Source organism: Punica granatum, chromosome 2 (assembly GCF_007655135.1).
Source record: "Punica granatum isolate Tunisia-2019 chromosome 2, ASM765513v2, whole genome shotgun sequence".
NCBI lineage: Eukaryota > Viridiplantae > Streptophyta > Magnoliopsida > Myrtales > Lythraceae > Punica > Punica granatum.
In genome coordinates, this window is record NC_045128.1 from 42,592,346 (window position 1) to 42,612,692 (window position 20,347).

Here is a 20,347-nt window from a genome sequence, read left to right on the forward strand (position 1 = left end):
TCTGTTCATGTACATGAAAAAGTAAGTACTGATTTTAATATATTGTAATAAATAGAAGAGATTTGTAAACTCTATGAAAATAGAGTTTTTCAGTACTTTTTACGGGTATAATCGAGGCTAATTCATCGAGCTTTTGTTAAATTTAGTGTGTTTTTAGTTTAATTTTCATATACATGAATTTTGATTGGTTTTAGTAGTTTTAGTTTGATTTTATTCGAATTGGAGTTAACTAAACGGTCTTTTGCTTCCTCTGAGTTTTCGATTTTTTGGAGCTTCTCGAGTTAGGATCACAGCGGTTCAAACGGTTTGTCGATCGAAGCCCGAACGAAGAATATACTACCCAGGGAAGTTCAACGCACAAAAAATACTGAGTTGACCCCAACCACGAAAAACGAGGGTGCAACCCTTCGGATCAGCAAAAACCCACTTTTATCAGAATCGGATCGGATCGACCAATTCGAGCGCTATGACCAATCCAGTTCTACCTGTATTCCCAAAGTGTATGAATGAACCTATGAAACCAAAGAATCGGGCGGTTTTTCAAGGAAACTCACGTGAACCGGCCGATTTTATGGGTTCCTTTTATTTTTAAAAATTGTCAAAATAGCTATGTTTGGAGACGGAATTGAACCGTAGATCTCCAAGTTATTATGATAAAGTCATTCACCCATTAATCCATTTAACTATCAACTTTTTGTTGTACACTTTTTACCATTCCTTTGTCATTTACTTCAGTGACCTTCTTAAATGTTTATTCATAACCATGTTTTAATTATTTTTCTTAGTAATATTGTAATTATTGCATATTTATTAAATTATAATTATTTTCATTGGTCATATTATTATTTATTTAATTTTTAATTAAACATGTGGCCCGACCCATCAAATTCTCGATTGAACCCATAAATCCGTAAATTCATACCTCAATTGGTTCGATATCTTGTCCGGTTTCGATAACATTGCAAAAACTGATCAGCTTTCATTCTCTTGAGATTTTTTGTGGGTCCCAAGCATGTCTAGAGAAGGAAATTCAAGAGAAATATTTTGATTTATTATTAGTCATTGATATAAGGACTTTGGAAAATATTTCTAGAGTTTTAAAGGAGGAAATTATGAACTTAAAATAAGAAATAATATTTTAGGGCTTATGAGAGATTTTCGGGATTGACGGGCTAGCTTTTTGGACATTCAGAGGGGGGCTGCACAGAGGAGGGACATTCAACACTTTTGGAGAAGCTCTCGGCATGACTTTTTGGAGCTTTGGAGTGTCTTCACGATCAAGAGCTGATGGAAGCTCGTTCTTCTTGGTGATTTCTTTTCAGTGTTATCCTAGAATCATGTCTAGGAGGAATTTTGAGCTTTTTATTCTACTATCATGAACTAACTTCATCTTCCTAGAGTTATGATGGAACTCGATATGTAGCTAGATTTATAGTACTCTTTTGAATTTATGCATTGAGAATTCCCTTTATTTATTATATCTTGAGTTTAATGCTTGCATTAACCTAGTCAGCTGTTGTATTGATCAGTTAACCTAATTGAAATTGGAAGAGGGATTTTAGTTTTAGAACTGAGATATGATAGCCAAAGTTCGATCTTGAGGATTCAAGTTGATTAGTGGGTAAAATAGGAATATACTTACACATCTTAGGTAGCTAATTCAAGTTAGAACCTTAATGAATTTAGTTTAATTACAATTCTTGTAGGAATATAGGGGTTGGTTAAGTTAGATATTTTTTCTAAGCAACTCGGAAAATACTTAGGAAATATTAAGGCAATTGAGGTTAGTAAATGGGTCCATTCTTGATAAATTAATGATAACGAGGATTGGATAGTCTAGTGAAGTATCGGAGGAAATCATAATCCTAGGTCTTTTCCACTGATTGAACTTCCGTCGTGCTATTTCTTGCTTTTAAATTTTTCTTCTTAATACCAAGTTTTCAATTAGCTTGACTTTAGTTAGATTGCTCACGTCAAACACTAGTGAAGTTTCTAATAAGAGTCTCTGTGGGAATGATCTCTACACATCATTCTACTACTTATACGGCCTATGCACTTGCAGGGTGTAAAACCGCAAACAAATTTTTGCTCCAAAAAAAAAAGTAATAAAGGAAGAGGATTTGGTTAAGTTCTCCTTTAATCAGAAAATAGGTTAGCCGGGCAAGAAAAGAAAATAATTAATAGAATATAGAGAATGAACCAGAACTTTGGTCTGCATATTCGATATTCATCTACCTACATATCTCAATAATTTATATGTAGTGTTTATATTTTAGTACTTAATACAAAAATTAATTATTAAGGTTGGAGGATCAAGCGGCTATTATGCCACCGTAGGCCTCTAATCATTGACAAAATTAAACAAATATTATGAATACATGGATTAAAGAATCCCGCCTTTTTGTGTATAAATATTATCCACTTTGGCATGTGCTTGTTGGTGGATAATTGCGTTCTTAATTGCTTACCCAGACTTCAAACAGTATATATAATCTTCATTATGCAAATTAAGCTGCTATATTCTTAAGTTAATTAATTTATGATGAAAATATTTCTCCTTGGGCCTGCTAAACAGAAAATTTTGCCATTGTCGTCGCAGCGATCATTGATAATCAATTAGCTAGTGAACAGCTAAAAAAAAATATCAATGGATAAGCTAAATGTGCTACAATTGGATGACCAAAAAGCGAACTGGGATGTTCATCGACGAGGAGAGAGTTAAGTGAGAACGCATAAATGAATTTCTTATCGCGGGGATGGTTTTACGTATAGAAAGCGGTTGATTATGTAATCGTGATGTTACTTGAAATGTAAGAAAGATCTATTTCTTGTGAACTGATCATTTTAAGAGTCCAACAACCGACTAATTTTGGGTGAAACCACCTTCACTGCGCATATTCAAGAGTACACATCACTTTTAATTAAGTTTTCAATCCCGCCTTAATATTTTTGGAAGCAGTCGTGTGAAAGAAGGCATATCCATTCTGGATTTGGAATAAGCCAATAAAAGGAAAAAAAAACTAATATTTGTAAATTGTTTCTAGTATTGGAGAAAATTGAAGGACGGAAGTTATGAAATTGTGAGATTACGGTGATCAATAATGGTCGGTTCAAGCGTTTTAACATATGTTTTCCTCTAGCAAAATCTTGAATATGAGTCTTATGAATGGATAAAATCCTTGTTTGGGAGAGATTCATTTCTTAGAAGGCTGATGTCGCTTGAAATGAATTAGTTGAAATCCGTTGGACTTCCTAATACTAAAATACAAAAAAAAAGAAAAAGAAAAAAAAGAGGGTGAGATTCCGGTTGATTGTTTTCATCAGAAACTGAGAGGAATTCCCGCAATAGGTTTTGGAAAAAATAGTGAAAGTTGCATCTTTTATGCAATGATGGAACTTTTCGAAGTCATCATGTTGTAGAAGAAATTTCTTTAAAGTACTATCTTTAAGTCTTTAAAAGGAAAAAAAAGAAAAAAGGGAGATACAAAGAAAAAGATAGAGAGTTTGTCTGAGAGACAAGGAGGGTCCTGTGAAGAAGCGTAGTAGTATTTATAATATATTTTTCGAGTTCTTTTCAATAATGTCCAAACTTTTTAGTGAAATTTAGTTACTTTCATTATTCACCCAAGAAAAAAAATTTGTAACTTGAAGATTCGACCTATAATTGAAAAGATACGAACTCCAAAATTTTCTAAATAACGTATCGGGTGGATCACATCAAACTCAAGTGGAAGACTGCTGAGTATGGAAGGAATTCACTTGTTACTGTCATGATTCCACAAGAGATTACTCTTTTGTGGAAAACAAAAATGGAGTAGGGACTGGAAGAAGCAGAGACTACTGTAGTTTTGAAAGAGAAATTTGACAGAGACACAGACACACACACACACACACACACACACACACACACACACACACACACTTTCATTAAGAAGAAGAGTCTCTCCTTCCCCTTCCCTCCACTCTATATTAATATTCAGCTCTCCTTTCCTTTCCTGATTGCTCTGCTACTTCCTTTTCCTTCCTTCCCTTCTCTCATGATCACATCTTTGTTCTGCTAAGAATTCATTGCTGACATTTCACCTAACGGGACAAGAACGACCAAGAAAGAAAGGAACTTCCTATAATTAGATTAGTTCTTTTACAGTTGAATTGGTTGGCCGGGAATGGGGAGGCACTCTTGCTGTTACAAGCAGAAGTTGAGGAAAGGCCTCTGGTCTCCTGAGGAGGACGAGAAGCTCCTCCGGTACATCACCAAGTACGGCCATGGTTGTTGGAGCTCCGTCCCTAAACAAGCCGGTACGGTACTTCTATGATGTCGCCGGCTCTTCTTATATAAGCTTAGTGATTCTGTTTTGGTTACCGGTTATCCTTTCCGGGTGGTAATTCAATTGATTTTGCAGGTCTGCAGAGGTGCGGGAAGAGCTGCAGGCTAAGGTGGATTAACTACCTCAGGCCTGATTTGAAGAGAGGCACGTTCTCTCAGGAGGAAGAGAACCTTATCATTGAGCTCCATGCAGTCCTAGGAAACAGGTGAGAAAGATTTGATTGATAGATTTCCTCCATTTGCCATGTTCCGTTCAGGTCCAGGTTCAACTTAATCTGACATGTCCTCTTGGCGTCGGCAGGTGGTCTCAGATAGCTGCGCAGCTGCCCGGAAGAACGGACAACGAGATCAAGAACCTGTGGAACTCGTGCCTGAAGAAGAAGCTGAGGCAAAAGGGCATTGACCCTGCGACCCACAAGCCGCTGTCAGAGGTTGAGAATGGAAATGACAAGGACAACAAATCATCGAAAGCCCAGGAGAAGGCTCACAGCTCCAAGCCCAATTCAGCCGTAACCGAGCAGAGATCATCACTGTCGCCACCGCAGGCCTTTCAGATGAAGCAGGAAGATGACGCAGCAATGGCAAGCAATGGCAGCTCTGCTTTCAGCAGAGACTACTACTCAGAAGAGAGCTTCAATCCTCTGCAGGCATTGGGCAGTTACGCACCCAACACCCAAGTCCCAAGCTGCTCGGCGATCTCCAGCCCTTCCATTTGGCTCGCCCAGATGGGCAAATCATTCGGGATGAACTCGGAACTCAATCTCGACACTAACCTGATACCATCTATCCTCCCGCAGTCCACCAGCTCATACCTCTCCAGCCCAGTCGGTTTCAGGCCTTCGGCGACAGTTCTAACCGAGAGCCTTCCGCTGAAGTCCTTTCCACTCGACGAGACCAGGCTCTGGGACCCAAGCAATGCTTCGAGTTCAAGCAATAATAGCAACGGGTCGTTCATCGAGAGCGGAATTTTCTCTTGGGGGTTAGCCGACTGCAGCGCATCCGACAAGGAGTCCTCTAATTCAGTCTGTCTCATGGAATCACAAAATCAAACCGGAGAAGTCAAGTGGGCAGACTATTTTCCCAATTCATCTCTGCTAATGGCAGCAGCGAACTTCCAGAACCCGACTCCGCAGTCACTGTACAATGAAATCAAATCAGACGTATCTCATTTCATCGCGAGCAGTAGCTCGAGTTTCCTGTGGCCCCAACAGAACCAGCTCTGCTGATTGGAAGAGAGAATTCAGATCATTCCGATCATCAGTTTGTATATAGGATTCCATAATTCCTATTAATCTCAAACAACATTTTCTTAGTTTTGTTTTGGATTTGAATAGATTTGAGCAGCGAGAATTAAGGCCTACTGTTGTTTTTCCTTTTTTTTTTTTTTTTTTTCTTATTCCCGGTAAATCACGAGTTATCCCCAACCTATCCGTCCACTGTTGTTTCTGTTTGCATGTGAGGTTAAAATGTAGAAACGGAGAGATTGGATTTGGATTTGTGTCTGCATCAATGGTGATTTTTTTCCGCGCCCATCAGTCCCTTTCCTCGGTTAATCAGAAAGCTTATCCGAATTTGAATCTCATCAGAACCGACCGTACATGCGCGCCGACTGACTACTAATCTCTAGTGTTCAGTTTGATTCGGGATTATGGATGGAGGGGCCAAGCCAATTTTCAGCGCCCGAGAAACTGAGACGTCAAACAAACGTATGGATGAAGAAGGCGTGGGTTTGAAAAATAAAATTCCAAAAAAACTTTATGGTCCGTACGAAGAGATTGTCACATTCAATCTTTTTCAGGAGCCATATACGTGTCGTTTTCATGCCATCTCATCCATGGGGCTCCTCCCTCCCCCCATTATACCATCATCACACAGAGATCAAACACTTCTACTTCTACTGTGGGATTTCAATTTCAATTCAATTTGATTAATCCTCTGACTTGATGGCAAATACAGCAAACCCATGATGTTCGAGAATCAACTGCGAACTGTTACATGCTGTAAACTTCATACGAGTGAGAGAATATTGGGCCCCGCCGCTTAGGTAAAAGTTCAAAGTTAAAACGGCAGAAATCATGGATATCCTTGGACTTTGTAAGAGCGCAAGATTCCGATAACAACATGGAGCGGATCGATCAATAGGATTGCTTGTTAAATGTCTTTTAGGTCAGTCCAGAGAACGAGACTGCTTCGCGTCTTTACAGCAATAAATAACGGGAAGTCGCCTAAGTTCAAATAAGGAGATCCCGGGCTGGTCTCCGAAGTGAACAAGCTGGATGTGATCTGTACAGCGAAAGACGAAGATTTGGTTGAAAACGAAGACCTCTCTTCCCTTTTGCATATGCTATCAAACAACAAATGCGATGGGAAAAATGACCACAAGCATACTGGAAATAAGCTTGGGAGGAGAAGCAAGCAACTAAATTAATTAAATTTGGAAAAATCAGTTCCCTATTATTGGAGGAAAAATAAAGGCCCAATTAGTCTGGAGGACCCACCTCCTCATATGATTGATCTCCTCTCCATGACTAACCGAGCTGTACGTCCAATTAAAATTTCCATCTGTTTTTGTCTTTGATCATCTGTGAGAAGCATCCATTCCTATAGGCCCATTATTTTAAAACACACGGGCACATAAGTGGACACTTATCGTCCTCTGTGTTGAAAAATCCTCGTCATGCCGTAAGGTGTTTGAAGAATGGGTGTAGTTAGGACGCTCTACGATTGAACCATGAAAACTAATTTGAAACAGACGGTACAATACATATATAGTAACTTTCTTCTTGTTGAAGATGAGAAGATTAAGGTTAGGGATGCGGGTTTGCATCTCGCTCGCTTGCGGTATGTGATCAAACATGCAGGAGTAGGACCATATATCCGGGGACGGGCTCGCGATACGGGATCGACTGGGGCAATGCATGCACCTTATGAGAGGGTGTATAGAGTCGAATTCGTGAAGGTTTTTTTGGAGGGTGCACAACCTGTCGATTAACAGCCCATCTGGTTGGGCTGTTCAGATTGCAATTCCGACCCGATTAGCAATCCTACAGGCTGAGACAGCGGTCCATGGGCCGAAATAGAATGCCCAAGGACAGCATGGGCCTGGAATCACAATCAACCAACAAGAGCAAAAGGGATAAAAGCAATTTTTTTTTCCGGTTACAAAGAATGATTTAGTATAATGAAATACAAATCTTAATAACTAGATAAAGCATTTTAAATCAGTTAAATAAAGTCTTTAAATTATCTATGAAATTTTGTCTGTACATTGTCCTTAGGTGGCGAATAGTGTATTTACCATTTAAATGGTAATTTAAATTCTCATTGAGATAGATGTTTACCATTTACTCTTTTTTTTTTCGCTAAATAAGATAATTCATTAATAGGAAATAGAAGTTTCTACAAAGGTAACTGGATTAAGGTCTGGGTACCCCTCGTAGATACAAAGAGAGTGAAAATTTGACATTGAGCTAAACTGACCCAAGTCATGAGCGAGGGCATTTTCAGACCTAGAAATTCAGGAGCATATCCAAATTGGAAAAAGATTTAGAGCAGAGATTATATCATTAACAATACTCCTAATCTCCTGAGGGATGGATTGAGGGTACAAAATGTTTACCATTTGCTTGGTAATATTACCTTACCATGTTTGGTAAGGAGTGGTAATATTATATTGCCGGTAATCTTGCTAGCAATATAGATAGTCAATCCGTGTTAGGAAAGTATCTTACTAGCTGAATGGACAAGTGGATCATCTTAAGTATCCAGATCACCGGTAATATGCTCTAGTCAAATATAAAAATCTGACGAGCCCATAAAATTTAAAATCAGTTTTTTAGCAGTGTCCGCATGAACTACTTCGCGCCAAACGCCCTCTCACTTTGTCATCATTATCGTCCTAGAATGCGGAGCAGAGGGTTGGTGCCACATGCATGGATATTTTTTGATAGATACATAGTCAATTAATGGAAGTTATCCGTTCTAATTACTGGCAAATAATTTCTATCATATTCGGTATTTGTTTGAAATTTTGAATGCAATTATAGTACCCGTAATCTTAATTATTCTTCCCGATTTCTACACCCACTAAGTTTATTATCATCAAAGATTATATACGTCGTTATGAGGCTATATATAAGAACAAAATTAACATTACAAATATATTTGAAACATTAACAACGTATATGTATAGTCTGTTATTCCTGTAGGGTTGTGTTATATTTTCAGAGGAGTTCACATCACAAGGAAGCAGACCCGAAGGCATTCGTGATTCTAGGTGAGTTTCCTACCCATTTTCCAATATCTGTTTAATTCGATTTATGTCGTGATTTTGTACCGCATTTACCCCCTATGGATTGTTGGGTGCACTTGTCATTAGAATGCCTCTTGGTACTGCCCTAGAGTACCGGAGAGTTCCGATGAATTGCTTAATTTACGGCTTAAAAGTGCATAAATCAGCTTCAAAGAAATTTCTCTATTGTATTACTACATAAATTCTGAAATATTTTCAAGAAATATATATCCTTATTGTTAAAATATATGGTAAACCCTACACTTGATTGAAATAGCTTATGCATCATCACAGTTGAGTGTACCGGAAATGATTTAATCAAATAATGCACACACTCTTTTGGACCTTTGGCCCGATAATTTTACAGCCGATATGATAATGCGCATCAATATCAGGCTCGATACGTTTGAAATAAAGACAACGCCGACTAGTTGATGGACAATACTCAGATCCATGCACGAGCATTTTCTACTTGCAGAAGGACTAGTGCAGTGGCATAGAATAGAATCATTCCCACACAGAAGATAGTTCAATCTCGAGTCCCGTTTTTTTTTTAATATATTCGAGTTTTATGCAGATATTCAGTTATGTCAATGAAACAACTTATAGAATTTTTTTTTTTTAAAGTCATGTCAAGTATTAACCGAGATTAAAATGAAAAGGTATAGGAGTTCCGTTTCTGCTTGTCTCGATCCATCATTTCGATTCCCGGCCTAACCACTGAATGGATAATCCTTTCCAGCTTCCAGTGGGAAGCAAGTTCCTGCTTTTTAACCAAGAAACAGAGAGATACGCAAAGTAGATTTATGATTATGGGGATAAAGAAATATGCCCTAAGTGGGAGAAACATCATTGCATCATACCTCTGTTTAACGTACTTTCTGTACACTGATAAAGGAATAGATTCCATCCCGATCTCTGGAAGCTCCACTTAATGGTTGAGCAGTGTAATCTCTGCCACACCACATTCTTGATTCCGTGATTCTTAAAACCATTTGTCCCATTTCCATAAAATAGTCAAATAAAGTGCATTAACCCCATTATTCCTTCCTAATAGATATGACGATGGCGAATAATTAAAGTATATGAATGTGGCCAACGTGTGTTGGATCACTAAATCGGTTGACATCCAACCTTGTTGCCTTTTCTCCGTGTATTTGTCTAATTTAATGTAAATATAGTAAAAAATGACTAGAAACACTAACCTAAAACGTGATAAAATGGTTTAATTGATATCTGGAAGAGAATAGGATGATCGAGAGAAGCTTAGACCGTGCCCAAAAATGAATTCAGAAAGGTTGTCCATGTTTGGTTTTTCGAGTCGAACACGTTAGTGTTTTCCTGTACAGGTTAATCCAAACCATAATCAACACCATGAGTGATATTATACTTCGGGTTCCCTACCTTCATCTACTGAAGGTCTAGGCCTCGATCGCTTGGTGGTTTATCACTGGTTTTGGATTTTATAAACTATTACCTCATATGCCTGAGCCAAACCGACACCAAATTAAGGATCATTTTCATCCGGTGCGTTAAGAATACCTTGTGGTCTTAAAAGGTTAATGATAAGATTTGGTCGTAACAGGAAGCAGAAAGAAAATGATAAGAAAAAGGCGTTATCTTATCGTCCCCAATAAATTGAAAAGTAACAGAAAGCAAAGTGGATTTTTAAAGGGAATACAGAATAGGAATTGCACCAGAGGAATGGAAAAAAAAGAAGATGCTCACCACATCAGGTATTGAAACAGTCACACTTCTCCATTTCTCTTATTGGTGGGCTCCTCCTCTTTGATCTTCCAAACATTATAAATAGGACCTCTAACCCTACGTTCGATCATCATCCAGGGCTGTTGCATTCACCAATCCCTACTCTTTCAAGGTCTGCGTTGTTCTTTTTTTAGGCTGAATGAATTATGTTTCTGTAACTGTTGTTTTTCTTCTCTGTTTCTGTTGGTTTTTTGTTCGAATATTATACAAAGGACTGAGGGGTTATTTAGTTTTATATAGGTTGAATTACGCATCTGTAACCGTGTTTTTTTCTTGTCCGTTTTTCTTTATTGTTTTGTTCGAATAGACAAAACACTGAGGATTATTTTAGTCATATGATTCACCTGATGGGCTTGCCTTGGTTTCATCATATAATGCTTGCAATCATGCTGAATATTTTAATTTGACATCTTAGAATATGAGGATCAGAGATGGTTTCTTTCTGTCTATAAAACTCGAGCTACTTCGAGCACCATGCCCCTGCTCTTGCATACAGCAACACATCCTCGATGGGTCCGTTGGGTTTCTTTCCCTGGTTTGATTAGTTTTGATGCAACTAAGTTGTCTCAATGAGTTTTTCCTACTGCATGCCGACTATGCAAGTTTCTGCAGCAAAGCGGAAGGGAACGGTGATTGTATTAAGTTTTTCTGATGAAACAGAAACAGCGTTTTCTTCAATCTCAAGTAAATCCTCTTGCAGGCATATTCTCGGAAATGGATGCCGCCGGTGTGCCCAGTGGAGCCAAGTATGAGTGCTTGCTCTTCGGTAAGTTCCCTTACGCAGTTTTAAATTGGTGTGTAAAGCAATTGAAAGAAATATAATATGGATGGCATTAGAAACTTCATCTCATGATCCACAGATATGGATGATACCCTTTACCCCTTGAGCTCAGGCATCAATTTGGCATGCCGGAAAAATATTGAAGGTATGACTTTGATTGCGATTTCTGTTAGGGTTCAGTTGACAACTGAATTGAGACATAACGTTGCGACTGATTTCAATGGCAGATTACATGCTGCATAATCTTCAAATCGAAGAGAGTGAAGTCCTGAGGATGTGCTTAGAACTGTACAGGGAATATGGGACAACCATGGCTGGACTGAAGGTGACAGGACTAAACTTGACTTGTCCTTTCACTTCCTTTGATGTTTTATCATACCGAAAAATTAACCAGTCTCAATCTTTTAACAATTTAGGCTCTTGGATATGAATTTGACAATGATGAGTTTCATGCTTATGTCCATGGGAGATTACCTTATGAGACACTCAAGCCAGACCCCGTTCTTAGGAACCTCCTGCTCTCAATGCCGCAGCGCAAAATCGTATGAGAAAACATAAATACTTTTTTCCCATCTTCTATACACTGGTCGTAGTTTTCTCAAAAATTTGATTTTCTATACAAATGTTTGGTTCTTTCAGGTCTTTACGAATGCAGACAAAGATCACGTGGCTAAAGTGCTGAGCAGGTTGGGACTGGAGGACTGTTTTGAAGGCGTGATTTGCTTCGAGACTCTTAACCCGTCTCCTGAACCTGCAGATGATCTGCTCGATCACAATGATGAGAAAATATCGTTTCCGGGAGATGACATGGATTCAAATAGTGATAGCGGGAGCAATGGCTTGAGCTCCAAGTCACGGATCCTCTGTAAACCCTCTGTGGAAGCCATGGAAGCTGCAATCAGAATAGCAAATGTTGACCCGAGTAAAACAGTAAGTGCCTCCTAGCCTTAATTACTACCCTGAGAGCTATACGCTTAATTCAAATTTTAATTCGTGTTGTTTTACCAGATACCTGTAAGGCATAGATAAAGAACTAATGGAAGTTCTTGTTTTCAGATTTTCTTCGATGACAGCACAAGGAACATCGCAAGTGGGAAAGCAGCCGGACTTCATACAGTTATTGTATGTCGACGATAGGCTGTAGCTCTTTCTTTTTGTATGATTGATTCAAGTTAAAAGCCACTCCGTTTTGATCGAAAATGAACATGAAAATGGCAGGTTGGGAGCTCAGTACTGGTTCCAGGAGCAGATCATTCCCTGGGAAGCGTTCACAACATCAAAGAGGCTCTACCTGAGATATGGGAAGGCCAAGAAGCCGAGCAGATCGAGCAATTCATACAAGGAACTGCCATCGAAACCGTGGTCCGTGCATAGGACTTGTTTTGCACCTTCATATGCACCGATCAATGCATTGCACTCGTGGGCATCAAAACTTTTAAGAAGGGGCCCAACATTCTATCGCACCTTTGTAAAATGTATTACATTTTGAGTCTAACATATGTGATGAACTCAATACAAGTGATACTGTGTGTAAGTATCATTTCCCTACAATGATGAGATTTGTACTGTGGTGACTTCATCACTCTTTACTTACTAGATATGTAACTAGCCAAGCTACTTGGCATGCTCCAACGAAAACGTGATTTTTTTTTTGGTCGAAACCAGCTTAGCTCTTTATTGATAAAACGGACCAAATACAATCGAGCCCATAGTAGTAAGCCTCGGTCCAGTATAAGGCATTAAATTCCAACGGGCACGCAGGCCCAAACAAAAAGCCCCTTGAAGAGCTATAAACGAAATGCAATAGCAACAACTACCTGATAACACCCCAATCACTTAAGAGCTTCTTATGTGCCTCATTCCTTATCTTTTTCTCTAAGTCAGGAATGCCCAGAAGTCTTCCCTGCACTGTATTTCGAATAGAAATCCAAGCTTGCTACGGAGAGATCGTTTTGTCTGCAAAATGCCAATTGTATCTAACCCTCCATACATGATAAACATATGAATTCCATGCAATCTTGAGGAGCAACTTGTGAATTGCTTTGCCTTTAAGATTCATGACAGCCCAATTGAGCTCATAGTACCAGCTTCCAACCCTCCTGTGAATGCCACAACTTCTTAAGACTTCCTCCTATATTTTCCCTGTGACAGAACACGCAAAGAAAATATGATCTCTCCACTCAACCTCTTAACCACAAAGAACACAAGTAGTGTCCACCCCATTATTCCAAACTGCTATTTTCTCTAGGGTGTCAATTCTATTTTGAATGACCAACAAGCTAATGAAGCAGTGCCTTGGAACACTAGGATAGAACCGAATGAGCTTAAACCAAGGGACTCTGTCATGCTTCACTCTCATGGCATTCCAAGCACTATTGCGGGAGAAGGGGCCTTTGTTATCTGCTTTCCATGTGACCTCATCCTCCTTTTCATCAATCGGTCTAACTGCAATAAGAATTGACTAAATAAGGTGCCTTTCAACATCTCTAAATCTTCCATTTTCCCAGTCCTCCGTAGCAGCAGTATGAGCAACACTTGCATTGAGAGGGATACCGCAGCTGTTGTGTACATGGACCGATAGACAAGATGTGCTCCAGTTATCATCAAGCCAAAAGAATGTTGATTTACCATGACCCATATGATGACTGATAAGTGGATAGATTGTGCTCCTTAACTTGAAGAGCTTCCTCCAAGCATAAGAGCCGTTACTTGGAGGTTTTAAACTCCAGAAACTTCTGCATCTCACAAGATACGCATTTACCCAAGCAATCCAGAGAGAATATGATTTCTTGATAAAAGCCGAATGAGTTTCAAGGCACAATCCTTATTCCATACCTCTAACTCCTTAATATCCAATCCTCCTTCTTCCTTTAAAAAAACGTGATTGTTATTTCTGAGCAATTGCGCACAATTACCTAAACAAGAAATTCAACCTCGACATCTAGCGGCTTAGCAATCTGATAACTCAAGTATTATGGTCTAGAAATTTGGAGTACGATTTGAGCAATCAATCTTTCTGTGAAATTTGAATTTTTCTATCCGAGATTCAGTTTATTTATATTGATTTATTTATACAAAGTGAGGACCATGAAATATAGCTCAGTAACACCTCGCCAATCCGATATTTAGTGAAACTACCTGTACTTTTTTATTAATTATTAATTATTACTCTTTTATTATATTAAATTTTAGGTCACTTTGTAACAGGAAAAAAGGGTCAACATATATGTCTGTACACGTTACAAAACGGGACACATCGACGGTTCGTTGAATCCGTTGAGCTGAAGCCAAACAAACATGCGGCCGTGTCTGTCACTGGAACCCATCACCTCCCCTTCCTTCTTAGCGGCAACCACTGCACGATTCTCAATCCCCTTCTCCTCCAGAGTACCCCAGTCCGTGGTCTTCGCATCGCCCAGAGATTTCAATCTCAAGTTCAGGCCATTCTCGCCCAGCTGCTCTGACCCCGATGGCTCGATTACACTGCACGAGAAGGCAGCCGATGGGGAAGATGAAGAGGAATTCCGGGATCCGGACACCCTGTCGGAGGGGGAAGCGGAATCTGTGTCGGGGGACGGGGTTTACATAGAGATTACGAGGACGGGGAAGAACACGAGGAGGATTTTGTCTAGAATCGGAATCGACGCGACCCTGGAAACCATTTGGGGGATCTTGACGGACTACGAGAGATTGGCTGATTTCATTCCGGGTCTTGCCGTGAGCGAACTGATGGAGAAGGGGGAGAATTTTGCCCGGCTCTATCAGGTAAAGGTCCAGACTTTCTTGGACTTTCATATCAGTAATCTCTTTGTTCATACCAAAAATGTGGAATTGGGTTTCACTGAATCGTCTTGTCGTGTCATCGTATTCGGTGTGTATTTGTTGCTTGCTTAGCAAATTCCAGTGAATTATCCTTACTGAAATGTGTTTAAACTTGGATGTATGGATGAACTCGAACATCCAATGCAGATGATCCTGATTTAATGGATTGAGACGGATTAGAATCGAGATCCTTTTTGTTATCAGAATTGACTAAAGGCACACAGATTTGTTTAAGTGTCTAATGCGGGGGTGCTCTTCTTGTCTTGGACAGATAGGAGAGCAGAACTTGGCATTTGGGCTGAAATTTAATGCCAAAGGAGTTGTCGATTGCTATGAGAAGGATCTCGAGGATCTGCCGAATGGCCAAAAGCGTGATATCGAGTTCAAGATGATTGAAGGCGATTTTCAAGTATTTGAAGGAAAATGGTCTATCAAACAGGTATATTCTTTGGCATCCCTATGTTGGTAGTTGGACTTTGATTGCCTTTTGAGTTGGAAATTTAGTAGTTGGCTGTTAGCGTAGAAGGGAATTCGTAAGGAAATGGATCAGGCAGCTTGAGAGAGTAGATTGGTCTTAATTGTTTAATAGCATGAGACAAGAAATTGCAAAGTTGAAGTAGAAGGTGGCCTGCCGATTAGCGATTAGCAGCTCAAGAAGGTTCGAGAGCTTCGAATGCATTAATCATAATTTGACCTAGGATACATTCCCGTGTTAATTAGAAACTTGGCCCTGCCTGAAAGTCCTCTGAAGTTTTTCTTTTTTTTTTTTTTAAAGTTTGATGCCGAGCATAACCTATTGGAGATGACATCCACCTGGTTAGTAAAAGGCCGTGCGTCCCTTCTACCTAGGCCATCCATGCCCTGACCTGGTAGGGAACAGTGGACCCTTGATAGATGGCTATGTAACCTCACCACATAATGCCTGCTCAAAACTCACCATTAGTACTCTGTAACCGGATGTAGTATTGCCAAGGTGCTTGTAAGTCTTTACAATGTCTAGTTTGATTCTGGATGCTTCAGTGGCATGGAGAAGGACATGAAGACTCTGACCTTACATGGGGTCGAGAATTCCAGTCAACTCTTTCGTATGTTGTTGACGTGAAGCCGAAGCTGTGGTTACCTGTGCAGCTTGTTGAAGGGATACTCTGCAAGGAGATAAGGGCAAACCTTGCATCCATTCGAGAAGAAGCAAATAAAGCTATTACTCCACCTGCTGCATCAATACATCCCGCCCCTCAGTGAGAAATGCATTTCTTTCAACCCGCAAGCTAAAGGCAGATAAGAAATGCTTTCTTTTGACTTAAGGCCTTAGGCAGAGGGAAGGACATTAAGACTTGATGCTTGACACGGTAGAGGTCTTGATCTCACGTCTTCAGGTATCATGGGGATGGGATTTTGTTCTAACTTCTTTTGTTAAGATTTCAATGTTCGAAGTATGCAAGTTTAATACATTTATTAACGGAAAAATTCACATGTATACACATGTAAGTATATGTACTATGCAAGAAACAGAAGTATAATTTATTTGAGAACTAAACGAAATTACATCAACCTGATTAATAGTTTCGTGACGGTCAGCATTAGGCATCATTCATTACATGGTGATCCAAACCTTCCCATGTCGGATCAGGATTGTCGCGTTTTTGGTAAGTAGCATATAGAGTACTGCTCGAGCCTGCCTCCGAGCAGAATGTGCCGCATAGAAAGTAGAACCGGAAGTGCCTTAAAAGAGAGTGTTCTGGGAAGTGGGAACTTCTCTCCATTCAAACTCTTGCCCGACCTGGCACCCAACTCAAAATCGTCAAATCAAACTGTTTTGGTTCTTGGTGAATTTCTTTTCCCTCCTCTTGCTCTTCTTAGCAGGCTCGTGGCTCTTGTACTAATTCCTCTAAGGTCATGATGATATTGGATCTCAAGCGAGCAAGCTGGTGGAAGCTTCCGATGGCCGCGACTAGAAACTTCTTTTGCAGCCAATAGATACCATCATCGATGCAAATTTCATTTCTCAGCCTGTCTTTCGTCCAATATCTCAAGCTTATCGGGTCCGTAGAACCATGATCTATATGTATGCGAGACAGCCAGATCACAAAATATTCTTCTTCAATGTTGACTGCATCAAATGGGTCATCGGAGAGTACCCCATTGACAGGGTTATGTATCTAGTCCTTTATTACTTAAAAAATAGTGCTGCTTCTCTTCAGGATGAGGAACGGAACAAGTTGTGGGCTTTGAAGACTGAGCGAATGCGTCTATCGCGCCTATATAGCTAACATGGAAAACTTTCCAAGATGAATTAAACTGAGCCCATGAATGAGTTCCTTTCCAAGATGAATTGGGCTAGCAGGCGCTAACAAGCCGAGCACTGACCCGAGCTCGAGTCTCGAGTTCCAAGCTCAACCAATCATGAGTCGAGCTTGAGCAAGCAGAACCTTCGCTTGGCTTGGTTTGGATCGACTAGAGACTAGTTTATCTTTGTTCTCTGACTTGCAATAGGTTTTGCTGAAAGATCCCGAAAATTAATTAGTTTTCATTTGAATGGATTGAAACTTAAGATTTGAAACCTCTCATCTTTCATGGAAGATAAGTCGGGCAACGCCCCCACCCCACGTCTTACAAAATTACAAAAGTTTAATCGTGAAGTTTTCGTTTATATAAATCGCATTCGATCTCTAGAACATCAGCATGTCTACAAATTGTACAATTTTGTAGGCATTAGATAGACAGCCATTTCTGTTCGGAGACTGCACCCTCCCCATGCCATCGTTACGCCGTTTCAGCTTTTTTGTTTTTTCTCCTTTATTATTATTACTAGTCGTGAAGCCTATGCATTACACGGAATAGTTCCACCAATTTTTAAAAAAATTATAATTATAAATTAAAAAGAAAAGTTGCTTGGAGAATCAAAAGTGAAACAAAAATAATAAAATAAACAAACAACATTCACGTTTAGTAGTAGAAGAACTTACTTTATGAGAACTTGTAGTATGGGATAACAATATTTTTCGAGAGATGAAACTCACATCATCAATATTGAAAAATAATATGAAAAAAGCAAAACATTAGAGAAAAATAAAAGAATGAAAAATTTCGATAAAAATGAGAGAAAAATCAAAACATAAATTTAATCAACTCATTTTCATCTAGAGAGAAATATAGTTTTGAGAGTTTGCGTCTAGTTATATAGGCGTATTCTTGAGAGCTAAATAGTATCATATTTATGTGTGCAATAATTAATATTTATAACTATCATACAAAATATTAGAGGTTTAATTGCCTAAAAAACACAAATTTTTCATATTTTATCAATTCTAGTATGAATTTTTTTTCTTGACCTAAAAATACAAAAATTATTAATTTGATATTAATATTAGCACTGCTTCCATTTTTTTTCAATCGGTGAGCCTCAATGACAACCACCGCCCCCCCAATCGGGGTTAGGCATAACGGCAAAAGTCTTCGGTGACCCTAATTAGGGGATGGTGGCCGTCAATAAGACTTCTACCACCTACCTCTTCACTCTTTTCTCGATTTTACTTTTACTGTTTTCAAATTTGGGCAATAAGGGCCTCATCGGGGCCCACCGCCGCCCCTATAAGGTTGCTAGCTGCATTGGCTACCTCGATCGGAGGGTGTGGCCATAATTTCTTGTTTAAATTAACGAAAAAGTTGAGGCGTGCTAAAATTAATATCAAATTGATAGTTCGTGCATTTTTAGGTCAAAAAAAAGTTTGTGTTAGAATTGATATAATGTGAAAAAGTTGTGTTTTGCAATTAACCCTAGATAAAATACAATATGATTTGCTTTTTTTTTTAGTGAACAAACCTGATTTGATTTTTGAAAAGAAAATATAATTTATGTATATTTATAAATATTATTTAATCTATTTTTAAAAATAGATATATGCAAAAATATATAATTCATATATATATATTTTCCTACTATATATACTAAAAGTTATCCACATAACCGTATATTACATATTTTATATTATGTATGAATATATACTAATGTATATACTTATTTTGATGTGAATATTTATTTATGAAATATTAATTTTTATTTTAAAAAATTGAGATTATTAAATAATATTTGTACATATAATAAAATCTTCTCAATTATTTCAAATAATTATGTTATATAGATTAAAAAATTAAAGAAATCAATAAATTGGATTCTATGATGAGATATCTTTAAAAATATTTTTTATTAAAAATAATTCCTAAATTAAAAAATTAAAAAAATCTAGAAAATCCCATAATATCTATAAAATATTATTTAATCTATTTTTAAAAAATAGATATCTATGGAATAATATAATTCACATATACTTTTTCTTATTATATATAATAAAAGTTGTTCACATAACCATTTATTAATATATCTATATTATGTATGAATATATAATAATATATACTTATTTTGATGTTAATATTTATGAGATGAAATTTTTTTTAAAAAAAAATTTAAGATTATTAAATAATATATAGATTACAAATTCAAGAAATCGCTTTTTATGATGAGATATCTTTTAAAAAATTATTCTTACTAAAAATTATTCTGAAATTAAAAAATTTTAAAAATAAACTAGAAAGTTCCATTTAAAAAATTCATATTGCATTCAACGGAGATCACTGTACTGTTCAAAAGATTTTATGATATTTTCGACTTTACTAAATGAAAAATTATTTTAGAAGATTTTGTTGCTAATTTTATAATTGAGTATAACTTAAAATTTTGAAAAACTAAAAAAAAAAAATTCATTGAGAAACGAAGCTTTTTAAGGTCATATGGGATGAAAACTTTCATATTAAAAGAACTCAAGATTATTAAATAATATATAAATTATAAAAATTAAAGAAATTAGATTTTATGATGAGATATCTTTTAAGAAATATTTTTTATTAAAAATAATTTCGAAAATTAAAAATATTTAAAAAACCTAGAAAGTTCATTTAGAAAATTCATATTGCCTTCAATTGGAGTTATGGCACATTCAAAAGATTTTATGGTAATTTTTATTTTTTTAAATGAAATATTATTTCAAAAGATTTTGTTGTTAATTTTATAATTAAAGATAATTTATAATTTTAAAATCTCAATAAACTGAGAAAATTTTATTTAGAAATGGAGCGTTTTGAGGTCATCTGGCAAGACCCACCTCGTATCTTGCTTTCATATATATATATATATATATATATATGTATGATAGATAGGTAGATCATTTATTTTTAATTTGTCAATTTCAAGTGAAGAAGAAAAGGCCAAAAGGAAGAAAACCACAAGCAAGCTACATGCATACATTTGACGCTGAGTCGTGGATGCATGGACTGCTTCCCGGCCGCTATGGCTCTCCATCAT

The 20,347-nt window shown here is 37.7% G+C and overlaps 3 protein-coding genes across 7 annotated transcripts; all 3 read left to right on the forward strand.

The window, feature by feature from the left end:
* Positions 1–3,943: 3,943 nt before the first annotated feature.
* Positions 3,944–5,821, forward strand: LOC116198120 (transcription factor MYB61-like). The gene is made up of 3 exons (XM_031528463.1): positions 3,944–4,299; positions 4,404–4,533; positions 4,629–5,821. The coding sequence occupies exons 1-3, from the start codon at positions 4,167–4,169 to the stop codon at positions 5,551–5,553; spliced, it is 1,188 nt and encodes a 395-aa protein (XP_031384323.1). The 5' UTR covers positions 3,944–4,166; the 3' UTR covers positions 5,554–5,821.
* Positions 5,822–10,363: 4,542 nt separating this feature from the next.
* LOC116194281 (uncharacterized protein C24B11.05) lies at positions 10,364–12,791 on the forward strand. Of its 4 annotated transcripts, none has more exons than XM_031523055.1 (8): positions 10,364–10,497; positions 11,086–11,151; positions 11,246–11,311; positions 11,394–11,491; positions 11,583–11,708; positions 11,806–12,096; positions 12,223–12,288; positions 12,385–12,791. In XM_031523055.1, exons 2-8 carry the CDS (start codon positions 11,100–11,102, stop codon positions 12,538–12,540), a joined length of 855 nt encoding a protein of 284 aa, XP_031378915.1. In that variant the 5' UTR covers positions 10,364–10,497; positions 11,086–11,099; the 3' UTR covers positions 12,541–12,791. The 4 variants fall into 4 exon arrangements, with proteins under 4 accessions (XP_031378915.1, XP_031378914.1, XP_031378912.1 ...); XM_031523054.1 differs by lacking the exon at positions 10,364–10,497 and adding an exon at positions 10,848–10,898; XM_031523052.1 differs by lacking the exon at positions 10,364–10,497 and adding an exon at positions 10,881–11,014.
* Positions 12,792–14,410: 1,619 nt separating this feature from the next.
* On the forward strand, positions 14,411–16,533 carry LOC116193532. 2 transcript variants are annotated; one of them, XM_031522267.1, is made up of 3 exons: positions 14,411–14,931; positions 15,260–15,427; positions 15,764–15,990. In XM_031522267.1, the coding sequence occupies exons 1-3, from the start codon at positions 14,464–14,466 to the stop codon at positions 15,851–15,853; spliced, it is 726 nt and encodes a 241-aa protein (XP_031378127.1). In that variant the 5' UTR covers positions 14,411–14,463; the 3' UTR covers positions 15,854–15,990. The 2 variants fall into 2 exon arrangements, with proteins under 2 accessions (XP_031378127.1, XP_031378126.1); XM_031522266.1 differs by lacking the exon at positions 15,764–15,990 and adding an exon at positions 16,009–16,533 and having other exon boundaries at positions 14,413–14,931.
* Positions 16,534–20,347: the final 3,814 nt, after the last annotated feature.

Coding starts and splice junctions, on each gene's coding strand:
- LOC116198120 (XM_031528463.1), top strand. CDS start 4,167: ATGGGGAGGCACTCTTGCTGTTACAAGCAGAAGTTGAGGAAAGGCCTC. Junction 4,300..4,403: donor CTCCGTCCCTAAACAAGCCG/GTACGGTACTTC, acceptor TTGATTTTGCAG/GTCTGCAGAGGTGCGGGAAG. Junction 4,534..4,628: donor CATGCAGTCCTAGGAAACAG/GTGAGAAAGATT, acceptor TGGCGTCGGCAG/GTGGTCTCAGATAGCTGCGC.
- LOC116194281 (XM_031523052.1), top strand. CDS start 10,936: ATGCAACTAAGTTGTCTCAATGAGTTTTTCCTACTGCATGCCGACTAT. Junction 11,015..11,085: donor CAGCAAAGCGGAAGGGAACG/GTGATTGTATTA, acceptor ATCCTCTTGCAG/GCATATTCTCGGAAATGGAT. Junction 12,097..12,222: donor ATGTTGACCCGAGTAAAACA/GTAAGTGCCTCC, acceptor TCTTGTTTTCAG/ATTTTCTTCGATGACAGCAC.
- LOC116193532 (XM_031522266.1), top strand. CDS start 14,464: ATGCGGCCGTGTCTGTCACTGGAACCCATCACCTCCCCTTCCTTCTTA. Junction 14,932..15,259: donor ATTTTGCCCGGCTCTATCAG/GTAAAGGTCCAG, acceptor TGTCTTGGACAG/ATAGGAGAGCAGAACTTGGC. Junction 15,428..16,008: donor GAAAATGGTCTATCAAACAG/GTATATTCTTTG, acceptor TGGATGCTTCAG/TGGCATGGAGAAGGACATGA.